Genomic DNA, 20,532 nt, shown 5'->3' with positions numbered 1-20,532 from the left:
CCCCCTTGCCATGCAGAATTAGCCCCAGGATAACGCTGCTTTGTTGGGGCTGTCTTTGGAGCCCGTGTGCTGGCTGGGCTGACTCACGCACCCCGAAAAGTGGGGTTACAGGTGGGAGCCTGTGGGCGAGGGGCCCTGGGGACACCATGGGGCCGGGAGGGCCCTCGGAGCCCCTGGCACAGCACGGGGAGGAAGCAGGGCAGGGAAGGAGGGGATGGCTCCTGCAGCCTCTGAAGGCAGGTCCTTCCCTTGGAAAACTGGTGGCTGCAATGACCATCAGTCTCCCCCAAGGCAGGTTCTAACAAATACACGTGTCAAAGCTGGGCTCGTCCCCAGCAGCTCTGTCCTTGTGACCGTGCCCACCCGAGCAGGTGCCGATCGGGGAACTCGAGAGGACATCACGGAGCCTCTGGGAATGCTGTGCATCAGCGAACCGCATGGGAAGGATTTACTTTTAAAAGTTATGGTTGTGTAAATCTCAAATGGTGCAGTGTTGGGCTGTCTGGGGATAGGCATATCCCTTCACCAGCTGTTTGGTCATTTCTGCACCATAGTCTTGGGGCAGTCCCTGGCGACCCCGTGGGAATTCCAGGTTCTCATGCCCGTCTCTAATTAACACATTAATTTGCCTTGCCAGCGCTGACTCAGAGGCCCCGACACGGCGTGTCCCAGCGAGAACCGAGCCCTGCGGTGCGGGCACCGAGGCTCCCGCACAGGCCCCGACTGACGCGGGGGTCCCGGGCCCGGGGAGCCCCCGGGGGGGGCGCGCCCGGACTACACCTCCCGGCGTGCCCCGCGCGGCGGGGCGGCGGGCGGCGCGGGGCCGCTTCCGGGTTGGCCGGCGCGGTGTGTTTACTTCCGGCCGCGCCAGTGCGCGAGTGTCAGCCCGGGGGGGGCACCCGGCGGCCGCCCCGCCCGCGGCCGGGGAGGGACGGACCGACCGACCGACCGACCGGGGCACGGACCGACGGACACAGCGGCCGAGGGAGGAGCCCCGAGCGCGCAGCGGCCCCGGCCCCCATGAGCGGGCGGTGAGCGGCGAGTCGGCGGCCGCGGGAGCTTCCCGGCGCGGCGGGACCCAGCCATGGACTGGCTGATGGGGTGAGTGGGGCCCCCTGCGCGTCCGTCCCGCGGGGCGCTCCCGGCCGGCCGAGGCGGCCCCGGCGCCGGCAGCCCCAGCCCCGCGTGCGGCGCTAATGACTAATCAGTTCCTGCCCGCGGGAACGGCAGCGGGAGCGCGGCTGCGGCTCAGCCCCGGGCTCAGCCCCTGTGCAGCCGCCTGCGGGCACCGCGGGCTGCACGGGAGCCCTCGTCTTGTCCCGAGCCGCGGCTCTCTGGAAAAGTAACTTTTCCTTCCCTTTTCGCGGAATAGGAAGGCCAGGTGTGGCAGCTCTGTGTGCTTCCCACTCGTACAGTGTGCGGCTAATCCCCCTGCGACAGAACATCGCTCTAAACCCAAAGGCGTGCCAAGGTTTAAATGGCTTTCTGTAGGGAGGAAGAAGAGACTTCGGCAGAGATTAACGCCAAATCAGAGCCACGCCAGGGGGCTTGGATAGCCTGGATTAATAGTGCTAATTACACAGAGACAGAAGGTAGAGAGCTGTTTGCTGCGGTTTTTAGGTCTGGAAACCTCAGTGTAGGAGAGGGAGATGCAGTTGATGGGAGTGACCTGATATGCTACCAGTATCCCAAACGAGATATTCTCGGTTGCTTCTTGCATGACTTGCGCTGGCGACCTGCACTCAGGTGAACTGTGAATAATTATGCTTCAAAGTCGTACGAGCACTTGGTTTATGCTCCAGCAAAACTGGCGCTGCAGTGATAACCTGCTGCCCTTAGTTTGTTCTTCACAGCCGCTCCTGAATGTGGTCTTTGCCATCTAGGTTGCCTCCTTTCCTTACGCTGATGTGCCTAGAACAGAAGGTAAACTTTTGTGGCAGCTGGTGGATGTGGTGTGTGTTTAGAAGGGTCATTGGCGTGCGTGCTCCTTTTGTCCGCAGCTGATCTGTTCGGTGCTGAGAGTGCACTTGTTACTCGCCTTCACATGGGTCTCATCCAACTCTGGAACCAGCTGTCCATACAAAGTTTCACTGCGAGTCTGACCCCTCACTCGCTCAGATGCAGGGAATGCTGAATCTCTGTGGGGTAGACACGGATGGCTGGCTTTTCCTCCAGCAGGCTGGGCAGGGAAGGGCAGTATTTGTGGCATGTGGAGGGGTCTGGGTGCCATGTACTGCAAGCCTTGTGTCTTGTAAGTCACAGGGCTGCGCTCTGTTGTTACACGGTGTCAATGAAAATAGAAATGACGAGCTTCTTTTGATGTGTTTTGTAACAACCGCAAAGCACGGGTGGTCTGTTACATTGACTTTGTAAAAGTAAAAGCTGGAGTGTCAAAGATTGTTACTGTAATTACAAAAAAAGGTCAAACCCAGGACTTATGCAAGTTACTTGTATGACTCAAAATACTACATGCCCCACTACAGCAGCTGTACCTATTCTGTGCAAATTACATTGTAAAGCAGAAAAGAATCAAGGTTTGTTGTAGCCACACTCTGAGTATATTAGGATGATGATTTTCTTATGAGAAATATTTTGGGCTTCTTGAAGTCACTACAAAAAATTGGCATTTGTTCTGCACTTTTTTACCCAGGGTGGGTGGATCCGCCATGTGTGGAAAAGACTTGCCTGTTTTCCCCATTGTAATGGGAATGGATCCTGAGTCATTTGTGTGTTACTCGCTTGTTCTCAGCTATTTCCTGATATGTTTCACTCCTGACCAAACCCGGTATTGTCCCACTGATGCTCTTCAAGTTTCTTCCCTTAAAACGCTGTTAGTTCTGTTTGTGCACATTTGGGGGGGATGGTTGTGTGCGATTATGGCAGGAAGGGGGAGCATTGATATTTTGAAATGGGAAAGGCTGGAAGTCCTGGGGGACCCATTCTTATTCCCGGCCAAGTTATGCCTGCTGTTAGCAACTGTGTTTGTAAATGGAAACATCCGTCCTGCTGCTTGACAAAGAAACTGAGGACATTTGTCTGCCCAGGCAGAGGTTTGGGTAATGCCACTTGCTCAGCCTTTCTTTCAGCTGTTTGGGTCTCTGATGTGAGGACAGGACTGAAGAAAAACCTGCAGAATAATAGGAGAACAGGTCTATCCCAGTAACACATTAGTTGGTGTTGATGTCTCTGGCAAGCAAAATGTATTGCTCTGCTTCTTGGTGGTATTTCTTTTTCTAAGTGTCCTCACTACTAAAGGCATTGTGGTCTTTCTTATTCCGTACTGCATTGGGAAGGTGGTGGTTTGCAGTTTCAGCTTTCCATGCACTTTCCCCACCCCTGTGGAAGGCCTTTTATGTCCCCTTGTTGGTTGTGCTTTCTTAACTTTTTGGTGTGTGAAACACCCTCTGTGTTTTGACTTTGTATTGCTGAGAAATGATCCTTGGAGTGCAAGTGTGTTAAATTAGGCAGCAGCAACAGTTGCTCCTGTTCTAGATCTCGACCCTTCGAGCTGGTGTCGCCTTTTATCTGATAAACGTTTAGAGTGAGATCTGCTTTATTCCTCCTTTTGGGAAGGGGGGAAGGGTAAGTGCTAATCATTCCACCAAGGGCAGCAGCTCCGTGCCTCTGATCGCCTCAGAGTACTTAATATACAAAAAAGCCCGGAAGCTGAGGCTTACAAACAATAGTGAATTTATTACGGATTAACAAACTGTACAGACTTAGGTGGTCATACAGCAAAACTTCTCTGGGTGCTGCCTGCTGTTCAGTCAAGTGCTTCAAAATCCAGTCAAGTCCTAAGGAAAAAAGCTGAAAAGAATGAGTGCTGGCATGGTAGGATGCTTAGTTTAGCCCCTAAGTAAAGGCAGAGTTGTTTCTGTGGTTGATTACTATATTTGACCCTTCCACTGAATGCAACATTAATACTGATGTTGTGAACTCTATGGTTTCTTCTATGCATTCTCTCCATTTAAAAAAAGACCATTTTGAGCTTATTTGTCTTACAGGGGATGTATTTTAAGTCCAATTTTAACTAGAGATCAGTGTTGCTTAATTGCTTTGCTCAACAACATTTACCAGAGATCCACATTACCCACTTTGGAAGAGATTCCAAACTTTTGTGTTACAAACAGCATTGATCTGCTCTTGAAGTTCAAATTAGCAACAAAGGCAGGTATTGTTCCTTCACTTATGATATTTTAAAACAAGGTGAATAGTAAGTTTCATAATTGGCTAGGAGTAAAATATATTAGTGGTGCTAATAAACCTGATGTGGTTTCCTCTTCAGCAATGCTGTCTGATGTTGCAATGCATTTTTTCATTAGAAAAGGAGTATTGGGTACTGTAGTGGTTTTGGTGAACTGTTACATAAGGAAGAGAGAAACAAAGTGTTTTACAAACAATTACCAATGTTTGACGCAATCATAATTTGAGCTTCATCTGCACTATAAACTTTGTAATTTAGTAGGTTAATAGACTAAACTGATTGAAGCTGAGAGAGATGCTTACACTGATTTGATAAAGATTCACAGCTCCTTCTCCCAGCATTGATTAGAATATAAGTGTAATAAAAGAGAGAGAGGCTGTCTGCAAGAGGGATTTCTTATCCATTTAAATTTTAGCTCTTGTTATCCATACAGTCATACTATCCCCTGCTCAGTTATTTGTTCTTTCATATGTTGACCTAGTGACTTGAGCAGAAGGGCCTAAAAATGGTTGAAGACTATCCTTTCTCATATTGCACATCTTCAGCTTTGAGGACAGTTAGAGAGAAACAATGGCCTGGAAAGGTAAGGAAAACACAAATGGCAGAAGAAGCAAACTTCTGGTCAGGACATTCGTGCCTGAAGACAGCACAGACTATTTCTGTCTACTCAGGTGGTCTGTGGTCTGCAAGACCGAGCGAGTGGCTACAGCTGTAAACTGAATAATGTCTAATAGAAACTAATAGCCCTCACACTTGCAGGTTTTACTTTGTAATGTCAGTTAATCCATTATAAACACCACATATATGTGCTGCCCTGCACAGTCTTCATCTCATCGGGACGGGTCATTGGAAAGTATGTTGCAGTGAAATAACACAGTGGTTATGCAAATTCAGTCTTTTTGAGTATATGATATTCGGATGATTTAAAAAAAAACAGTGGAAGAGAACTTCTCAAGGTCAGCACACTGCTGGATTTGTTTCGTAGAGGAGACTTGTAAGTCATGCATTTATTTAATTCAGCTGTAACTGTCAGGGACTTAAATTTAAGCTGTCAGTTTTTTCACTTGTTTCAGATACAGGATTTTGCCACATTACCCCTGTGGTAATTTTAAAGGCTAGAGAAAAGTAACACATACTACTGTTTTGCTATCTTCCATTCTGCATTTGTGGTGGGGTCTTTAAGAAATGCCCTCACAAGGCCTTAAGACACTGTCCAGTTCAAGATGAGCTGTGGTGAAATAGGAATAATATTGTCATGCAGAGAAGTCCTAACCTTGAGCCAGAACAGCTGAGGACTACATGTGAAAAAAGCACACCACTGTTCTAGTTCTGAGTCAGTAAAACCCAATATGCTGTTTGTCACCTGTTAGACTAAATCTTTGTTGCTTTTGAATGGGGTGCACTGTTGTAGGATATCTCAAGCTGGAAGGGAGCCATAAGAATCATCAAGTCCATTAATTGTATGGAGTGTATTTTGTGGTGGGAGCAGTGAGAAATCCAGCAAGCTTAGCTGTCAGTTTGGCTGGTGCATCACACAGTTGAACCTGCCTTTCTCTAGCAGACCTTTATAGAAAAAGTAGGTAATGATTTTTATTCTGGGTACTGTTCGAAACTTCCTAATTATAGAAAATATTTCTATTAAAAGGAAGAAAGGAATAACACTGAACATGCTTCAGCTGCTGTAGCTGTAGGGAATGCTTTCCTCTTTCTTCCCTTTAGTCATTTCTAGTGAAGAAACTCTTCTGCCTTTATAAGGCAGTCTTCCCTCTAGAAACTGCTGCAACCTCTCACCTTTTACAGCTTGCATGGTGTGTGTCTGTTCCGTTTTTTAACTGACCTCACAACAGGTGTTTCCCTTGCATTCCATTCCCTGCAGATTCTTGGCTTCACATGCCATTTTCCCTGCTTTAAGGGAGCTGAAAATAACTCAGAACAGTAAACCAGACATGTATGGTCCCATTGGGCAGGAAATAGTCACATGCTCCTTATTTGCTTCCATTGATAGGTGTAACATTACCTGTGGGGTCCCAGGTTGCTCTCCCCAGATAAATCTGGGTCTGTCTGTGAGCCACTGGCTCTCCATTCACTGCTTACTGATGGGACTTCAATATTGCTTCAAAACCTTAGCAGACATGAGCAGTGCCTCTGCTAAACCAGAGCTTAACTGTGAAACAACTACATAATGCTGTCTGCAGGTAAAATTAGATCTCCATTAAATATTAACTTGTAATATTCATTAGTATGGTAGTGGAAATGTGCTGTTACTTTGAAATGTGAGTTTCAAGGGCTATTAGATTTGTAGAAAAGGAGTCATGACTGTAAGAGAGCAATTTAAATTTTCCAGGTGTGTTGTTCCCTTATGTCTCCCTGGTTCTGAAAGTGCTCAGTTAAATTACTGAGATGGTCACTGCCAAGGTTCTTCTTTTGTAGTGCAGAACAGGTTGCACATAACTGCAGAGTCTTGCTCCCTGAAGAGCCCTGGTATAGTTAATTATTGATTTCTTGGAGAAAATGCCAAATAAATCCTGCATTTTAAAACCTTTGTTACTTTGGCAAACCACAGAATTTATCAGTAAGTTACGTTAGTGAGTACAGTGCACGTGAATACTTGTTTTATATTTTTAGAGTGTTCTTTTTCCAGTATGCTGAGGGGCAAGAAGAATAGATAATTTTCAAGGTATCTAAAGTAAAAGGAACTATTACTTTATTTAGAAAAAGAGTTGAATATTCTTTAAGTGTAGCAATACTCATTCCTTGCATGTCTGTGCATGTTACCCTCTTTCCTTTGCAGTAGCATCAGGATTCAGGAAGACTGGTAGCTTAAGATGCTCATCTGAATGAAAACAAATCTTTCTCTTTTTTTCTGCCTTGTTTCCTCTCCTCAGGTTAGTTTTCAGCTAAATGAGTTCCTGCAGCCTGTTTGTGTGGCTACATGAATAATGTTGACAGCACGATAGTGTTTGTGAGAACAGAAAGCTTAGGTAACACTTACTTTGGTGGTAGCAAGGACTTAAATCAGCTGAATGGAATCATGTAGTAATGTGGTCATTAGTGGTAATTACTCTGAAAATAATTAGTGATCTATCTTCTGGTGATGTATCCTTCTGCTTGAATGTTGGGAGGAGCTGCAGAATGTCTGAAAATAGGAGATGCCATGACTAGGCTGGTACCCTGGCACAGGCAATGGCATCAGAGCACTGCCACAGTGTTACATTGAGTTTATGGGTAAACTATAAATATACTCATTGTGAACTGGATATGGATGAATAATTCAGACTTCACAACTGGCTGTAAGTCATGTTTCATCTACCTGAGGGAAGTGCTGCCTGTGTTGTGGTGTGGATGTGGAGCTGGGTGGGATTCTGGGTGCCTGGCTGAATCCAGCAGTCTGATTCAAGAGCGTGTTCAGGAAGCTTGGTTCACACATGATGCCCTGCCTCACTTTGCCTATTTCACTGGCAGTTTCCATCTGTTACATCTGCTGGATGTGGGCCCGGGGAAAGCATACTTGAAAGAGTAAAATTAATAAGAGACTGCAATTTTTAGATAGCTGTTTATACAAGTTTGAACTCAGTACTGTCAGATCTGTGTATTCTGCCATCACTGATGACCTATCAAACAACTTTAATATGTGGTTCTGCTAGTGGAATACTACTGAAGTGATCTTGCCCATTGTTTTTTATCCATTTACAGTTGGTGATATGGTTGTGAAACTTGCTTGCTAGGTTCTTTTTTTTAAGTCCTTCTTAGCAATTTATTCACTCATCTTACTCTGCAATTACAAAAAAAATTAGCTGTGTTCTTAACTGTATAAGAAATGAGTAAATCTGATTATTTAAATTTATTTTTGCAATTGTGTTGTTTAGAGTAGTACTGAAAAGTGTTACATCAACTGAGACTACTTGAGGAAGAATTGTTGCTTCATGGCCTTGTTCTGACACCTCAAAGTGTTGTAGCCTAGGAGCTTCCCTGTTCCTGAGACTGTGTGCAGTAATTATAAATAATTTAATTTTGCAGCTACAATGATGAATGTAACTAAATATCTAAAGAGCTGTGCAATAATTTTAGCATTTGGAGGGGAAAATATGGCAGTTTTCTCAAAAGTTAGTTTCCTTTTATTCTGTCAGCCAAGAGAAACTGGTCAAGGTGCAAGTTTTTCACACAATCAGCAAACCTCTGTCCCTGCTTGTGGAACAAGAGCATTGAACACACACATACATGCACACAATAAATAAACCCCAAACCAGAATTTGGATACAATTTTCTGAAGAGTGGCACACATTAAACTGGAATTAAGACAGGGATGACTGTCATAGATCAAATTCCTTCTTACTCTGAACGCTGAAAGAGTAAAACCATTAAGCTAGAATGTAAGCCTGCAGAAAACTGTATCTTTAAATTATCCAGGTCTGGTAACTTGAGCTCTTCAGAATATATCTGCATGCTTTTAAATTTCTTTTCCCCTTCCTTTCTGCACTGCTTAGGTTATAAAGGTGGTCCCTGAATATTTTTATCATCAATGTTCAGTGTCTGGATCACTGTTGTCCCTCTGCTACACTGAGATGTGCAAGTTCTTGGGTGTTCTATCTGAGAACTGCTGTGGTATTTACACATAATGAACAGAAGTTGTGTGAAACACAGGTTGCATAGAGGTGATCTTGACTCTTCTCACTGTTTCAGTTCATAAATTTCAGTCTAGAATTTCCTCATTTATAGAACTTTTCTTTTACATGGTTCTTCATAACTCAGCATGGAGTTGCTGAGGAGAGGCTTTGTTCCTTCTTAACAAGTTATGCAAAACTGGATGGAGATGTTTTTTTATGAGGAGGTGTCTACTTTGCAGATGGGCTCAGGTTACAGGATTAACTCTGTGGTTTCAGGTTTGTGTCAGGTAAATGATAAATAACTTTTTTCTTTTTTTTCAGTCAGTCTTCTGTCTGATGATCTCCAGGTGTTGCTGGAACTGCAGTCTATGAAACCTTCATGATTGTAATATTTAATATAGTGTTAGTGTGTGGCTGGTTTCCATCAGATATAAAAGGAACCAAGTTTGTAGTGAGGGCTAATAACTTTTATCAGACCCACAAATATACTTGGGAAAGAAATAAAAAGCTTCTGGGCATGCTTGTATCCCTTGTTTATGTTAATAGACTGTTTTGAACAAAACCATGTTAATAGTACAGTTCCAGGTCAGCTGGAGAAATCTCACCTGCTGGTTTAGCTGTGGATTGGTTCCTTTTTAAGGAGCTGACCAGCCTACATTCAAAAAGCCACATTTGGGCAATGGTCTTGCTATTTAAGGTTATCTGCATGTCTTCTAGGAAGGGAAAGAGGTTAGAAATGGAAGTATTTTGCAGGTTCTCTTCTAAGGTATACAAATCCTCAGATGGCCCTAATTTCTTCCAGTGTTGTCTTACTTTGTTCTGTGATCCAACCTTTCTTGGTTCCCTTGTAATTTCTGGTTGGGATGCCTAAGCCAACCTGCAGTTCTGATGTTTTTATGGTCTTGTCTGTATCTCCTTTTTGTTGTAGCCAGATAATGCCATTTTTTAAAAATTAGCTGAGTTTTGAGGTTTGGGAGTAATCTGACAGCTAAGAGGTGAACAAAAGAAATAATGAAAGGAGTACTTCAGCCGAATGACTGTTCAATTCTATTTTTCAATATTTTCTGTTCAATTCTAGCCTTAATCTTGCAGTGGGTGTGTTGGGCACCCCTCTGCTGCTTGACTTGCTGGGCATTAAAAAGTATTGTTTCTTTTGCACAGTATTCCTGGATGGGCATCTTACAGGAGTTGTTCTTACTTTGTCCCTTCTTCACTTGATTATTGTGGTGCCATTGGTGATGAGCAATTTTTGAAGACTAACCTGAAATTTCAGGGGTTTTTTTTGATGTATTTATGAATGCTTCTTATTAGGCATATGATGGGCTTTACCATGTGGTCTGGTGTAGCACAGGTTTTAGCTTTGAGTTATGGGTGCTATTCAAAATGCTGAATTGGGTGATTTGCATTCTTATAACCCCAAAGCCTCTGTACTGAGGTTTTCTCTCTTGCCCCACCCTGATGAATATGAAAGTACTGGCTTGAGTCACTTGAGCTTGTTGAGGCTTGAGCAAGTGGAGTAAAGTGCTACGAAAACTCATCTAAGAAAGGGGAGATTGTGGGCTCATGCTTGTAATGTACAAGAATTTAGGTATTTAACTGCAAGTTTGTAGGTAATGTCCTTGGTCTGCCTTTTAAAGGGGACCTTTCTGTTTTCACACAGTACTGTAATAAGCTGGGAGTTTTTGGTTTTTTGGTTGGTTTTTTTTTAATTGTTTGTGTTTCCAGGCTTGTTTCAGACAGGATGTGCACAGTCATCCACTAAAATGTAGGCAGTTGTTGCTATATGTGGTATAACTTTTTAAGTGGGCAGGGTATTACTTACATGTTCACAGACTTGTATTTTCTCATTGTTAATAGAATCAATGTTTCTGTTTAAATCAAGTTCCTCTTGGTTTTAGGTAGAGTGAGGACTTACCAGCTCTCACTGTTTGCCTCCTTGGGAATACTGGCAAGGAGGCATCTTGTTAATGAAGAACTATTTTCTGCAGTTCATGAAACACATGCAATATAATCCACTGTCTTGCAGGACAAAATCACTTGCTGGGGCTTTTTTGTTTGTTTGGTTTGTTTGTTTTTTTTTAGTTGTAATCCATTCTATAATTAAAGGAGAAATAGTCTTACGTATTTATGAATTCCCATGTTTAAACATTTTATTCTTTAACATGAGGGAGGCGTTATTATAAAATAAAAAAGTTGGCAAGTGTTTCATGAGAAGGAAGTAACTTTATAATAAAGACAGACAAATTTAAACACATTGGTTATACTCGTTTAGGTGTGTCATCTATCCACAGCACTTCTGAGCCAAGCTGAAAATGTAAAAAAAAAAAGGGTGTTAAATATTTCAGTAGGCATAACGATTTAAGCTGACATGGAGGTTGCTTAATTTCTGAAGGACAACTCCCATGGTCTTGATGAGTTTTAAAAGATGCAATTTAAATTCATTCCTTTGACTTCTTAAGTGCCAAAGCACTCTTTCAATGACAAATGGTAGAAAAAAAATTTAAGAATTTGAAAAACCATCCTGAGAGTGCATGAGAGATATCCCCAGGCTGATAGCCCCTAGTGCTAAAAACAGCCTTGCTGTCTGAGTACGCAGATTTTGAGCAAAGAGGAAGCAAATACAGGAATGAGGATGGTGTTTATACATGTAATAAAACTTCGTTAGCAGACATCATCATTTCCTGTCTGGGTTTAATAAAGGAATGATAATTATTTTCCATTATTACTAAGAGCTTGATATTTTTTTAAAAATATTGCGCACAATAGTATCTTATGTACAGTCACTGTTGGTAATTGAACCGTAGCTGTCAAAACAAATGCCTGAAGAACTTGGATCCGGGGAATTCCAGTCCATGCTTGACCTAAGAGAGTGATTTATCGTTCATCCAGATAAATGTCTGTGGCCTGCCTTGTCACGTGCTCCCATTTAGCAAGTAGAGGCCTGCAGCAGGCTACCAGGTATCACAGGACACTGTGTTCCTGTCTCTGGGCACTTCTCACTTGCCTGTGCCTGCAAAAATTACGGCCTGCCCTTCAATCCTTGGCCAATAGTTCTTGTCTTATGGATTGTATATAATATTTTCTTCTCCTTCTGGATCTGAGGTTTGTTTGGGTCTGTGACCTTGCAGACAAAGGGTCTAGTCCTAGTTATGCCAAAAATCAATGTATGCACTTTGATGCATCACAAGTTAGGTCAGAAGATGCTGCTGACCAGTCTGAAGCGCTAAGGCAGACAAGCACTGGTGATGATGGAGGTTTGAACCTGAGGGCACCAGCTAGCAGGTCAGTGCACCCTTTGTGGGCTGCCCAGAACCTGAGTGGGAAGGTTTTCCTGCTTTCTGTAGGGCCCAGTTTGATAGTGTGATGGAAAATGAAAGGTGGTTACACTGAAATGTGCAACTTTGTGCAAAATTTTGTCCTCTGCTGTTACCTTTGAAACTACAGTTCAGTAACTGTTCCATGTTTTCTGCTCTTACTGTGTCCATCAACTCCTGTAGAAGTCAATCTGGACATAGTCAAGCTATGGAACAATGGAGAAGGTCAGATGTTGTGATGAGGAGCCCGCCTGCAAGTGCAAACCAAATCCACCCAGAGCTTTTTGTCCCTAACCAAGTGAAATAGGAAGATGTACTTTTTGTTTCCTCCCTATTCATCTTAACTCTCCAATTCACTAACATTTATCTTAAGTTTTTTTAGAATGACTCAAAGTTCTAGTAGTTCTACAGAGAGAAAGTTGATTAAAATTGTGGGGGTACTGCTGACTAAACAATGGAGTAGATTGGTCAGTATTCATAAAATAACAAGGATAATACTTCCTAGCTTTGGTATGTTTTTGGATGAAAAATAATGCATTGTTACCAAAGGGTGTTGCAAATCTGAAGTTTCCCAAAGAGCCTAAGTAAAATCAACTCTTCCATTATCCTTTTGCTGGTATATGCCAAAGCATATGGACTTGTTACACATAGAAAAACGTAAGGCAGGACTCCACAGCTGTGGGAATAACTAATGCAAATTGGATCCATGTTCCCAGTGAAAGTAATAAAGTTCCTGCTTACAGGAATTCTCCCCATGACTTGTTTCCCTAAGGTCCCTGGAGAACAGTGGTGTGGGTGGAGTGCACAGGACATGAAGTAAAAATCCTGTGTGATAAACCTGTCTAAAAAGGAGTCTAATCTCCAAGGGAGACAATGGTTATCGTATAGCCATGGGCTACTCATTAACTTGTGGTTCCTAAACCAAATATTATTCCAGGGTGACAGCCAGCTACTAACATGAAACTATTACTTTTTAATCTCATTTTGGATTTGCTTTTTTTGTGCGCCAGTTTTTTGAGGTTTAGTAGTAAATTGACAATGTGAGTTTCACAGCGGGCGCTCAGACCTTCAAAGAAAGAATGAGTTCTCCAATATGCTCTTGTTACAAAATCAAACTAAGAAGAGCTTCGGGTTAGCTGGGTTTCAGTAAATACTTTTTCTGCTTTATCATATGGATAAAAGCATAGGGAAAAGCAACAGGAAGCTCAAAAATGATGGGAGGACGATAAGGCAAAAGTGGGATTAAAGACAATTGACTTACCAGCATACTTTGACAATAAGGAACAATTTTGGTGTATTGCATGACATGAGAAGGTTGAAATAATAATAAATAGGAAGAATTTTTGTATACAGCCCATAGCTGAGCTGAGGATTTAACTTCTGTGATTCACTAAGGTAAATAATGCAATTCTGTAAAGATTAAGGACATTAGCAAGACTGCTAGCAGGGATAACGCTGGTTTTCAGTCCATGCATCTAAACTGAGCAGTCAGTTGGGAAGAAATTTCTCTTGGGATGTGGTGCTGGGCAATTAACTGCATTTCCAGAGGTTTATGGAGTCTTCTGACTCTTCAGTCTTCTGCCTCCATAAATAGTGTTGGCTATTATCAGAATGGAGTTGTGGTCTTGGCAGACTGTTGTTTTGCGTTATGGTAGTTCTGAGATGCAGAGGTAGATATTCAGAACATATTTACTTAACAGCACAGTACAGCCTAATCTTTTGTTTGCAAATACCTCCCCTTTTCATGTACAGGAAGTTGAAATGCTTCACAAAAATCTGATTACTACAGAGGGACAAGAATGTAACTCCCTTCTAAAATACCTCTGGTAACACTCATTTCCAATATCTGTTTCTTACAAAAGTACTAAATGTACCGGTGTTTAAATTTGGAAAAAAAGCAGGTGTTTGTGTTTGGAAAACTTAAAGTACCAATGGAATGCCTTTCCTCATGATTTTTAAGTCATTTAAAGCACATTTTCACCTCCAAGATGTCTGACAGAAAGATTAAGAAATTGATGCCTCTTTTTCATTGTTTTAAGTTAACACCTTTTTGACTACGGTCAAATTTTTCAGATTTATTATTCATGAAGTCAGCTGTCTTGTTAGCATATTTCATTCTTGCGCTTGTTTAGGGGCCCTGAATTATGGTATGTGGTTCTGAAGGATGACATAAGTCACTCTTCTCCTGGTATTTGCTGTTCATTGTTGAAATGTCACCTTTGGGACTGTGACTATCATTCGACAAATGTTAATCTTTCCAGTAATTTTTAATGATCTTGATAATGCAATGATAATGAGAGAGGAAGATGGAAATGGTTATTAGGGGAGATGATTTGAAATTCTATGGACTTTAAAGTATTCCAGGATATTAATACTGAATCATGGTGGCGCTCTTGCTTTTATTTCTAGTTTTCTAGAGGTGAAAATGTGCCCCTTTTTCCCTTTCATCCCCAGAAGGAGGTAAGAATTAAGGTAGAATCTGTTGTTTTAACATCATCAAGCAGAGAATGCAAATTTGGCAATGAGACCCCTTGGTTGGTATGTGAGTTGTATTATTGATCTCCTGTTGTTTCTGTAATCTGTACTTGCTTGTTTTTCTTATACTAGGTCTTTTTTCAAAGGCAAGTATCTACTAGTGTTTTCAGAGAAGCCAGATGGTACATTGGCCTTGGTGGTCTTGAATCTGCAGTGCTTCCTGAACAGTTTAAATACTTGAAACTTGCTTATTCCTCTTGGTTATTCTGAGCTTAAGCTTTATAAATTTATGTAAACTTCTGTCACAATCTGAAGAATTGTTTTCAGCCTGGTATTTTTTTTTTTTTTGTGATTAAAACAAAATAATGCACTATAATATTACAGTTTAGGCCTGTTTGCTAATTATAATCCTTGAGTAGGAATTACTTTAGCATCTGGAAACAGGAAATAAAAAGATCATAGGTTGAAGGTGCTTTCCCTAAATGTAATTGCCATTTAAAATTATGTAAATGCCAAACTGAAATTTCTTCAGACAGAATGCTTAGGGTGAGGATCTGTGATAAAAAGAATAATGATTGGATTTTTTTTCTCATTAGATGAGTGCTTTCCCTGTGGATGGGATTTTGTTGGTGTGTGTGCACAAGAGAGATCTCAGTATGTGTTCTAAATGCACTTTGTATTTTTCAGTTCTATGATTATTTCTATGGCACTAGCTTCATAAGCCTACCTTTATTTATGTGGTATAAATAGAGAATAAAATCTTGACCAGGAGACATGGAAACACTAAGTATGTGGAAGAAGACAGAATTCTGCTGGGTATTGCAAGGACTACTATATAACCAAGCCAGTTCAAGCAGCTGATCAGTTAAATACTACCTGTGATTTTTTTGGTGTCATGCTGAGAATAAATCAGGTTTGTGTAGTGACTGGAAATGACCTTTTTACATTCCTTGGAACTTTTTGCACTTTAGGCTTATGAAAACCTACTGCTCTTCCCTGGCTTCCTTCTTTAGTAGGTTTTAAATCAAATTGTTATGAAAATATTGTGTACAGGTTATTGTGCCTGTAGATTTCTCAAGGATTTGCATTGGTTTAGGTAACTCTGTTCAAAAGGTAGCTAAAGTATGCATTGCTAAAGTTTTCAACATATGAACTAAAGTGTTCAACATTTGAGTCTTGTACCTCTGCACTTCCTGGTGAGATTCAATTTTCTTTAAAATACGGTAGAACTTGGCTCATTCAGGTATTACATTCTCCAGAATATCTTGGAGAAGATTAAGTCCCGAATTATCTAAAGAATGACTTGTCCTATGCCAGGGGAGCAGACGAGGCTGTAGCAGCTCTTACAAGCCTTTAATATGAAAAGGTGTGCAGATTTTTTAAGTGCTGTCTCTGTCCTCTTTTCTTTAGATGATATAGCTTTTAGCAACACAAACCAGTAAAGAAGTTGCTGATAAATTCTTTGGATAATTATGAAAATATTTTACATCTGGGAGTGGAAGGAAAGCAAAAAAAAAAAGTTGAACATACAGTGTGTGCTTCCTCAGATGCACTGTGACAGCAACATCTGTAACCTTCCTGACAGATTTCAGTGGGTTACACCTTGCCCAAAGAAAAGCTGTCTGGATTTTTAGCATGGCTGTGCCAAAGCAGGAGGTTCCCTTTCTACAGGGGAGAACTGTTGCTTTCTATTGCTCCAGCTTCTCCTTCCGGTAAGTTTACTGAGGACAGCATTTCTCTTACCTTGCAATAATAATAAAGCTGGCATAAGGATGAAGTAGGAATGTTTCTGAAGACTGCTTATCTTAAAAAAAACCCCCAAATAATGATGGTGCTATTTTATGTTGATCCATGTTAGACTACAGTTGTGACTGTTCTCAGTGTTTTGAGTGCTTTTAAAAATGAATTTGTGTTAAAAAAATTGGAATGGTTGTCCATATGCCCCAGTAGCCCCTGCTCGCTTTAATTTTCACTACTGTGACTATGAGGGAGATATTTTTACCCAGTATCTGACAAGTGAATACAAATTTCTTCCATATGTGTCATTGCCATAGTATTTTTTTTTTTTATCGCTTGATATTATGAGAACAAAAGAAAGCTGGGGACCCTAGTGAGAATGTTAGAGAGGGATTAATGGAGCCTTGTAGCTATGGAGTTAAGCTGGGCTTCTGTTTTCACTGCCAGTGACATCTTGATTTATGCATACTGGGGATGTTTTAAAACACAGAAGCAATAGGAAATAAGACAGTTTGCTTCTAGCTTGTGTTTTCTGCAGGGCTTCTTGGCTTTGCCTTCCAGTTAGACAAGAGTATTCAGAGCATAATCTTGTTGTTCCATCCTCTTGTTGCTGTTTATTTGTTTGCTGGTTATGTAAAGCTCTCAGATTGAATTTGTTCTCCCCTTGCCCAGATATTCCTTGAAGATGTAAGTAGGGAATGTGCATACCAAAAAAAAAAAAAAAAAAAAAAAAAAAAAAAAAAAAAAAAAAAAAAAAAAATCTTCTGTGTACACCCTGTTTTCAAACAATGTTATTTCCTTCAGTGTGAATGAGAATATGGCTCCAAGGGTATCTTCTGTGTGTGACCAAGGTGGGGACTGCTAAGGAGAGAAGTGCACAACACAGGGTGTAAGAGATGAGCAACGTGGTTTTAACTGATGGGTGGACTTGCCGTTCTTTTAGTAGCATTTTGTGTACTACAGATATCTAAGTAGTCTAAATTCCAGTTCAGGATTTGAGTTTGTTGGGGGAAGGGTTGTTTGTTGGGGTCTTGTTTGTTGTTCTCAGGGTTCATAGTAAGAAAAAGGCGATCAGTGTGGCAGCAGTTGGAATACTCACGCTGTCATGGTGGAGCAGTGTACCCGCAGATGAGCTCGCACAAACGCCGTAAGCAGCAGTCTGGAACAGGAATATAAACTTCTCCCATCACTTATTCCAGAGGTGCAGATTGCTGAGGTAAGCAAGCCTGCAAAGTTGAGATGGATTAGCCGTAAAGTAAGCGTTAACTACTGTGAAAACAAGCCTTCTTCCCTTGCCAAGCGCTTCGGAGTGGCCTGTTGCTGGTCACTTGCTAAAAGGTGACATAATTTGCAATTCTAATAGTGTGACACCGTTTTCCTGCCATGCTGAAGTACTTCTCACGATTTCAACATATATGAATATATTTCTAGTGAGCATAATTTTTCTTAGAGTTTAATCTAAAACCAGAATGATTGACGGAATTTTATTTTTATTACAAAGGCAGGAGCTTTTAGAATGTATCAAAGGAGTTTTCCTAGAAAGATGATGGATTTTAACCTCTAGGCCTGTCTCAATGGTCTTTAGTATTAAGTTGCTAATACGAGGTACTGATTAGGATCTTCCCATTCAATGCAATCGTATTGCTTCGTTTTTTGTAGGCTTCTGTGAAACAGCCGTTTAAGCTAATGCAGTTGCAGTGCTAATAAAAAGTAAAATATGCGTTCATCTTTGCAAAAAAGCGTAGCTTCTATATGAGTGTAGAAGCTTCCTTGGTCCTTTAAGTGCTCTAAAGCAATAAGATTGATTTTTGCTACAGAGAATTTAACCATAATGCTGCAGTATTGGTTTTATCAGTAAGTCCTTGCATGGTGTTTGTCACCCATTTCTAATACCATACCTAGACTTTTACACAGTGCCATCTCTTGATTTTGAGCTATGACAAAATATAGGTGATTCCTTTTTATTTTAGCAGTGTTTGAGGCTGAACATAATGAAAAGGCAAATTTATAGCACGTAGGTTTTAAATTTTTTTCCCTACTAGAATTCTCTTCCAATTCTTCTATTGTGAGAATATTTTGCATCATTATATAGAAGAAGTGGTTCTAATGTTTGTTTTGTCATATAACGAATCAATTTTGGTTTGGAAAGTTCCTCTCCCTAATTCCTATCTTTAAAGTCTTTGTTATGATTCTAATTAGTAGGTATTAGCATATGTATCAAAATGCAAAATGTGCAAGTACTATTTGGAAAATTAAATTCTAGGTTTGGCTCATCATTTTGTATCATTGAGATTTATTTTGAACAAAACATTAGCACGCTGAAGTATGAAAAGTATAAAATTATAGCATAAAATCAACATCAATAAGTCTGTCTCGTGTGCATGGCTTTTCCCTCTCTTAGTATCCATGCAGCCGGGCACAAAAAGCACCAGATAACAAACGTGTTGCTACTCTTCATGCCTGAGACTGGAGGAGGTAAATGTGGAATTCACAACGTGGAGTTGAAAATATACAAACATTAAATTGCTTTTATAATATTGAGAATTGGGAAATGGGGTGGATCATTTGGAGAGGAAGGAGAATTTTCCTCACCAGGCGTGTATTTGTTTGGTCAGTTGCAATAATGGGCCATCCAGTGTAAATAAATGTTGTTACCACCATCCCTACCATAGTCACAGCCATGGGCTGGAAGAGCCTCAGCCCAGGAGCTCTGGTGACACCAGGAGCTGTGCCCAATCATTTCTACTGTGATCCTTTTCCTGTTTTTAAAACCTTCTCTTCTGGAAAAGGTGAGAAGGGAGGTGAAAAGAGCTGTTGAACTTCCTAAGTTTTTCAGACTTGGCACAAATATCTCATTTGGTATCTTCTGCTCACTACATATTACATTATTTTCTAATACATATGCTTTACTTTCACTCCAGAAGAAAGAAAGCAACTGAAACAATTGAAGCTGAAGTAACAAGTGAAGAATCAGTAAAGGCAACCTTGACGATTTTCTGTGGAACTGAATTTTAGGTATAGTTTTACAAGGAGATGCAGGTCTTTATAAAAAGCACCACAGTATCCTATAACAAGATTCTTGCTATCACACAAAGACACTGCAATTTATGCCATAGTTCCCTGAGCACTTTGAGACTGCTGAGAAATGCCCTCCTCGCACTGTTGGAGCTGTTTATTCCTCTCTTTGCCAGCTCAAGTGCTTGAGTGCTTGGGAATTGGATCCTGCTACCAGTGATGCAGCTTACAGCTAATGGAAAGAAAACAGCATTTTATTTCAGTTGGGATCAATTCCTGATGCAATTCACTGTACAGCTGCACAAGTACCTCTGCATGGGAGAGGCACAGAGGGAAGATTGGAGTGATAGAAGGGGGAGTGTGATCAATTGTCATGGTGGTAGTGACAGTTTGCTGGCTTGATGTATTAGTGGAACTGTGTCATTAGGTGCTATGGAAACTTGTTAAGTGCTAGACAAGATGAAACCTTTTTTTCTGTAAAACAGGTTAAAATAATCCATTTTCAGTTAAGTAATATATCCTCTGAGAAATAATTGTTCCAATGTCTGTGCAGTTGATCTTCACATTTGCTACAGCTGTGGAGCCAGAAATGTCACTGACAGAACATGCTTCTGTTTGGTGGGAGAAAAGTAACTTCAAGTGTGGTACCAAGGTGTAATCAGTCAGGATGGCAAAGCTGGGAAGCAGATGATTAGAGGGGCCAGGGCAGTTGCAGAAAGAAGCTGCATGTCAGCTTGCTGGTTATGCTGTTTAATTGCTGCAGATTTCATGAGAGTTTGTGGTGATGGTTTGTATGTATGTGTGTCATTTTATGGGGTGGTGGGGAATGCTAATGTGATTCATATGCTTTAACAGATGCTCTAGCACACTTTCCATAGATACAGTTTCTGACTGAGACTTAGCCTTTTAAACTTGATTATCATTATTTGAAGAATAGTTTGTTCATCAGTGTATTTTCTGCTAAAATTAGACTGGCTCTCTTTATACACAAGTTGCTTTGCCACAGCAAAGTGAAGGCAAATTGGAGTCATTCTGTATAATTCCTTTTGTGTTCTGTCACCCTCTATAGTAACAGCAAAATCTCAACTCCAAGTTATGCCTGTCTTTTGCCTTTTTTTTTCTGCTGACACAACACTTGGTACTCTGAGATGCTGTGTGTCCTGGGGACAGAGATGGATTCCCT

At 41.3% G+C, this 20,532-nt stretch overlaps 1 protein-coding gene across 1 annotated transcript in view; it reads left to right on the top strand.

Moving 5' to 3' along the window:
• The first annotated feature begins 978 nt into the window (after window positions 1–978).
• MOB2 (MOB kinase activator 2) overlaps window positions 979–20,532 on the top strand; it is a 109,022-nt gene continuing 89,468 nt past the window's right edge. Inside the window, exon 1 of the mRNA XM_058027057.1 lies at window positions 979–1,101. Within this exon, the coding sequence (XP_057883040.1) occupies window positions 1,085–1,101 (17 nt within the window). The 5' untranslated portion in view covers window positions 979–1,084. The remainder of the gene's footprint in view (window positions 1,102–20,532) is intronic.

Source organism: Melospiza georgiana, chromosome 6 (genome assembly GCF_028018845.1).
Source record: "Melospiza georgiana isolate bMelGeo1 chromosome 6, bMelGeo1.pri, whole genome shotgun sequence".
NCBI classification, from domain to species: Eukaryota; Metazoa; Chordata; class Aves; order Passeriformes; family Passerellidae; genus Melospiza; species Melospiza georgiana.
The sequence above is the reverse complement of the archived record's forward strand: the minus strand, read 5'-3'. Positions and strand labels throughout refer to the sequence as shown.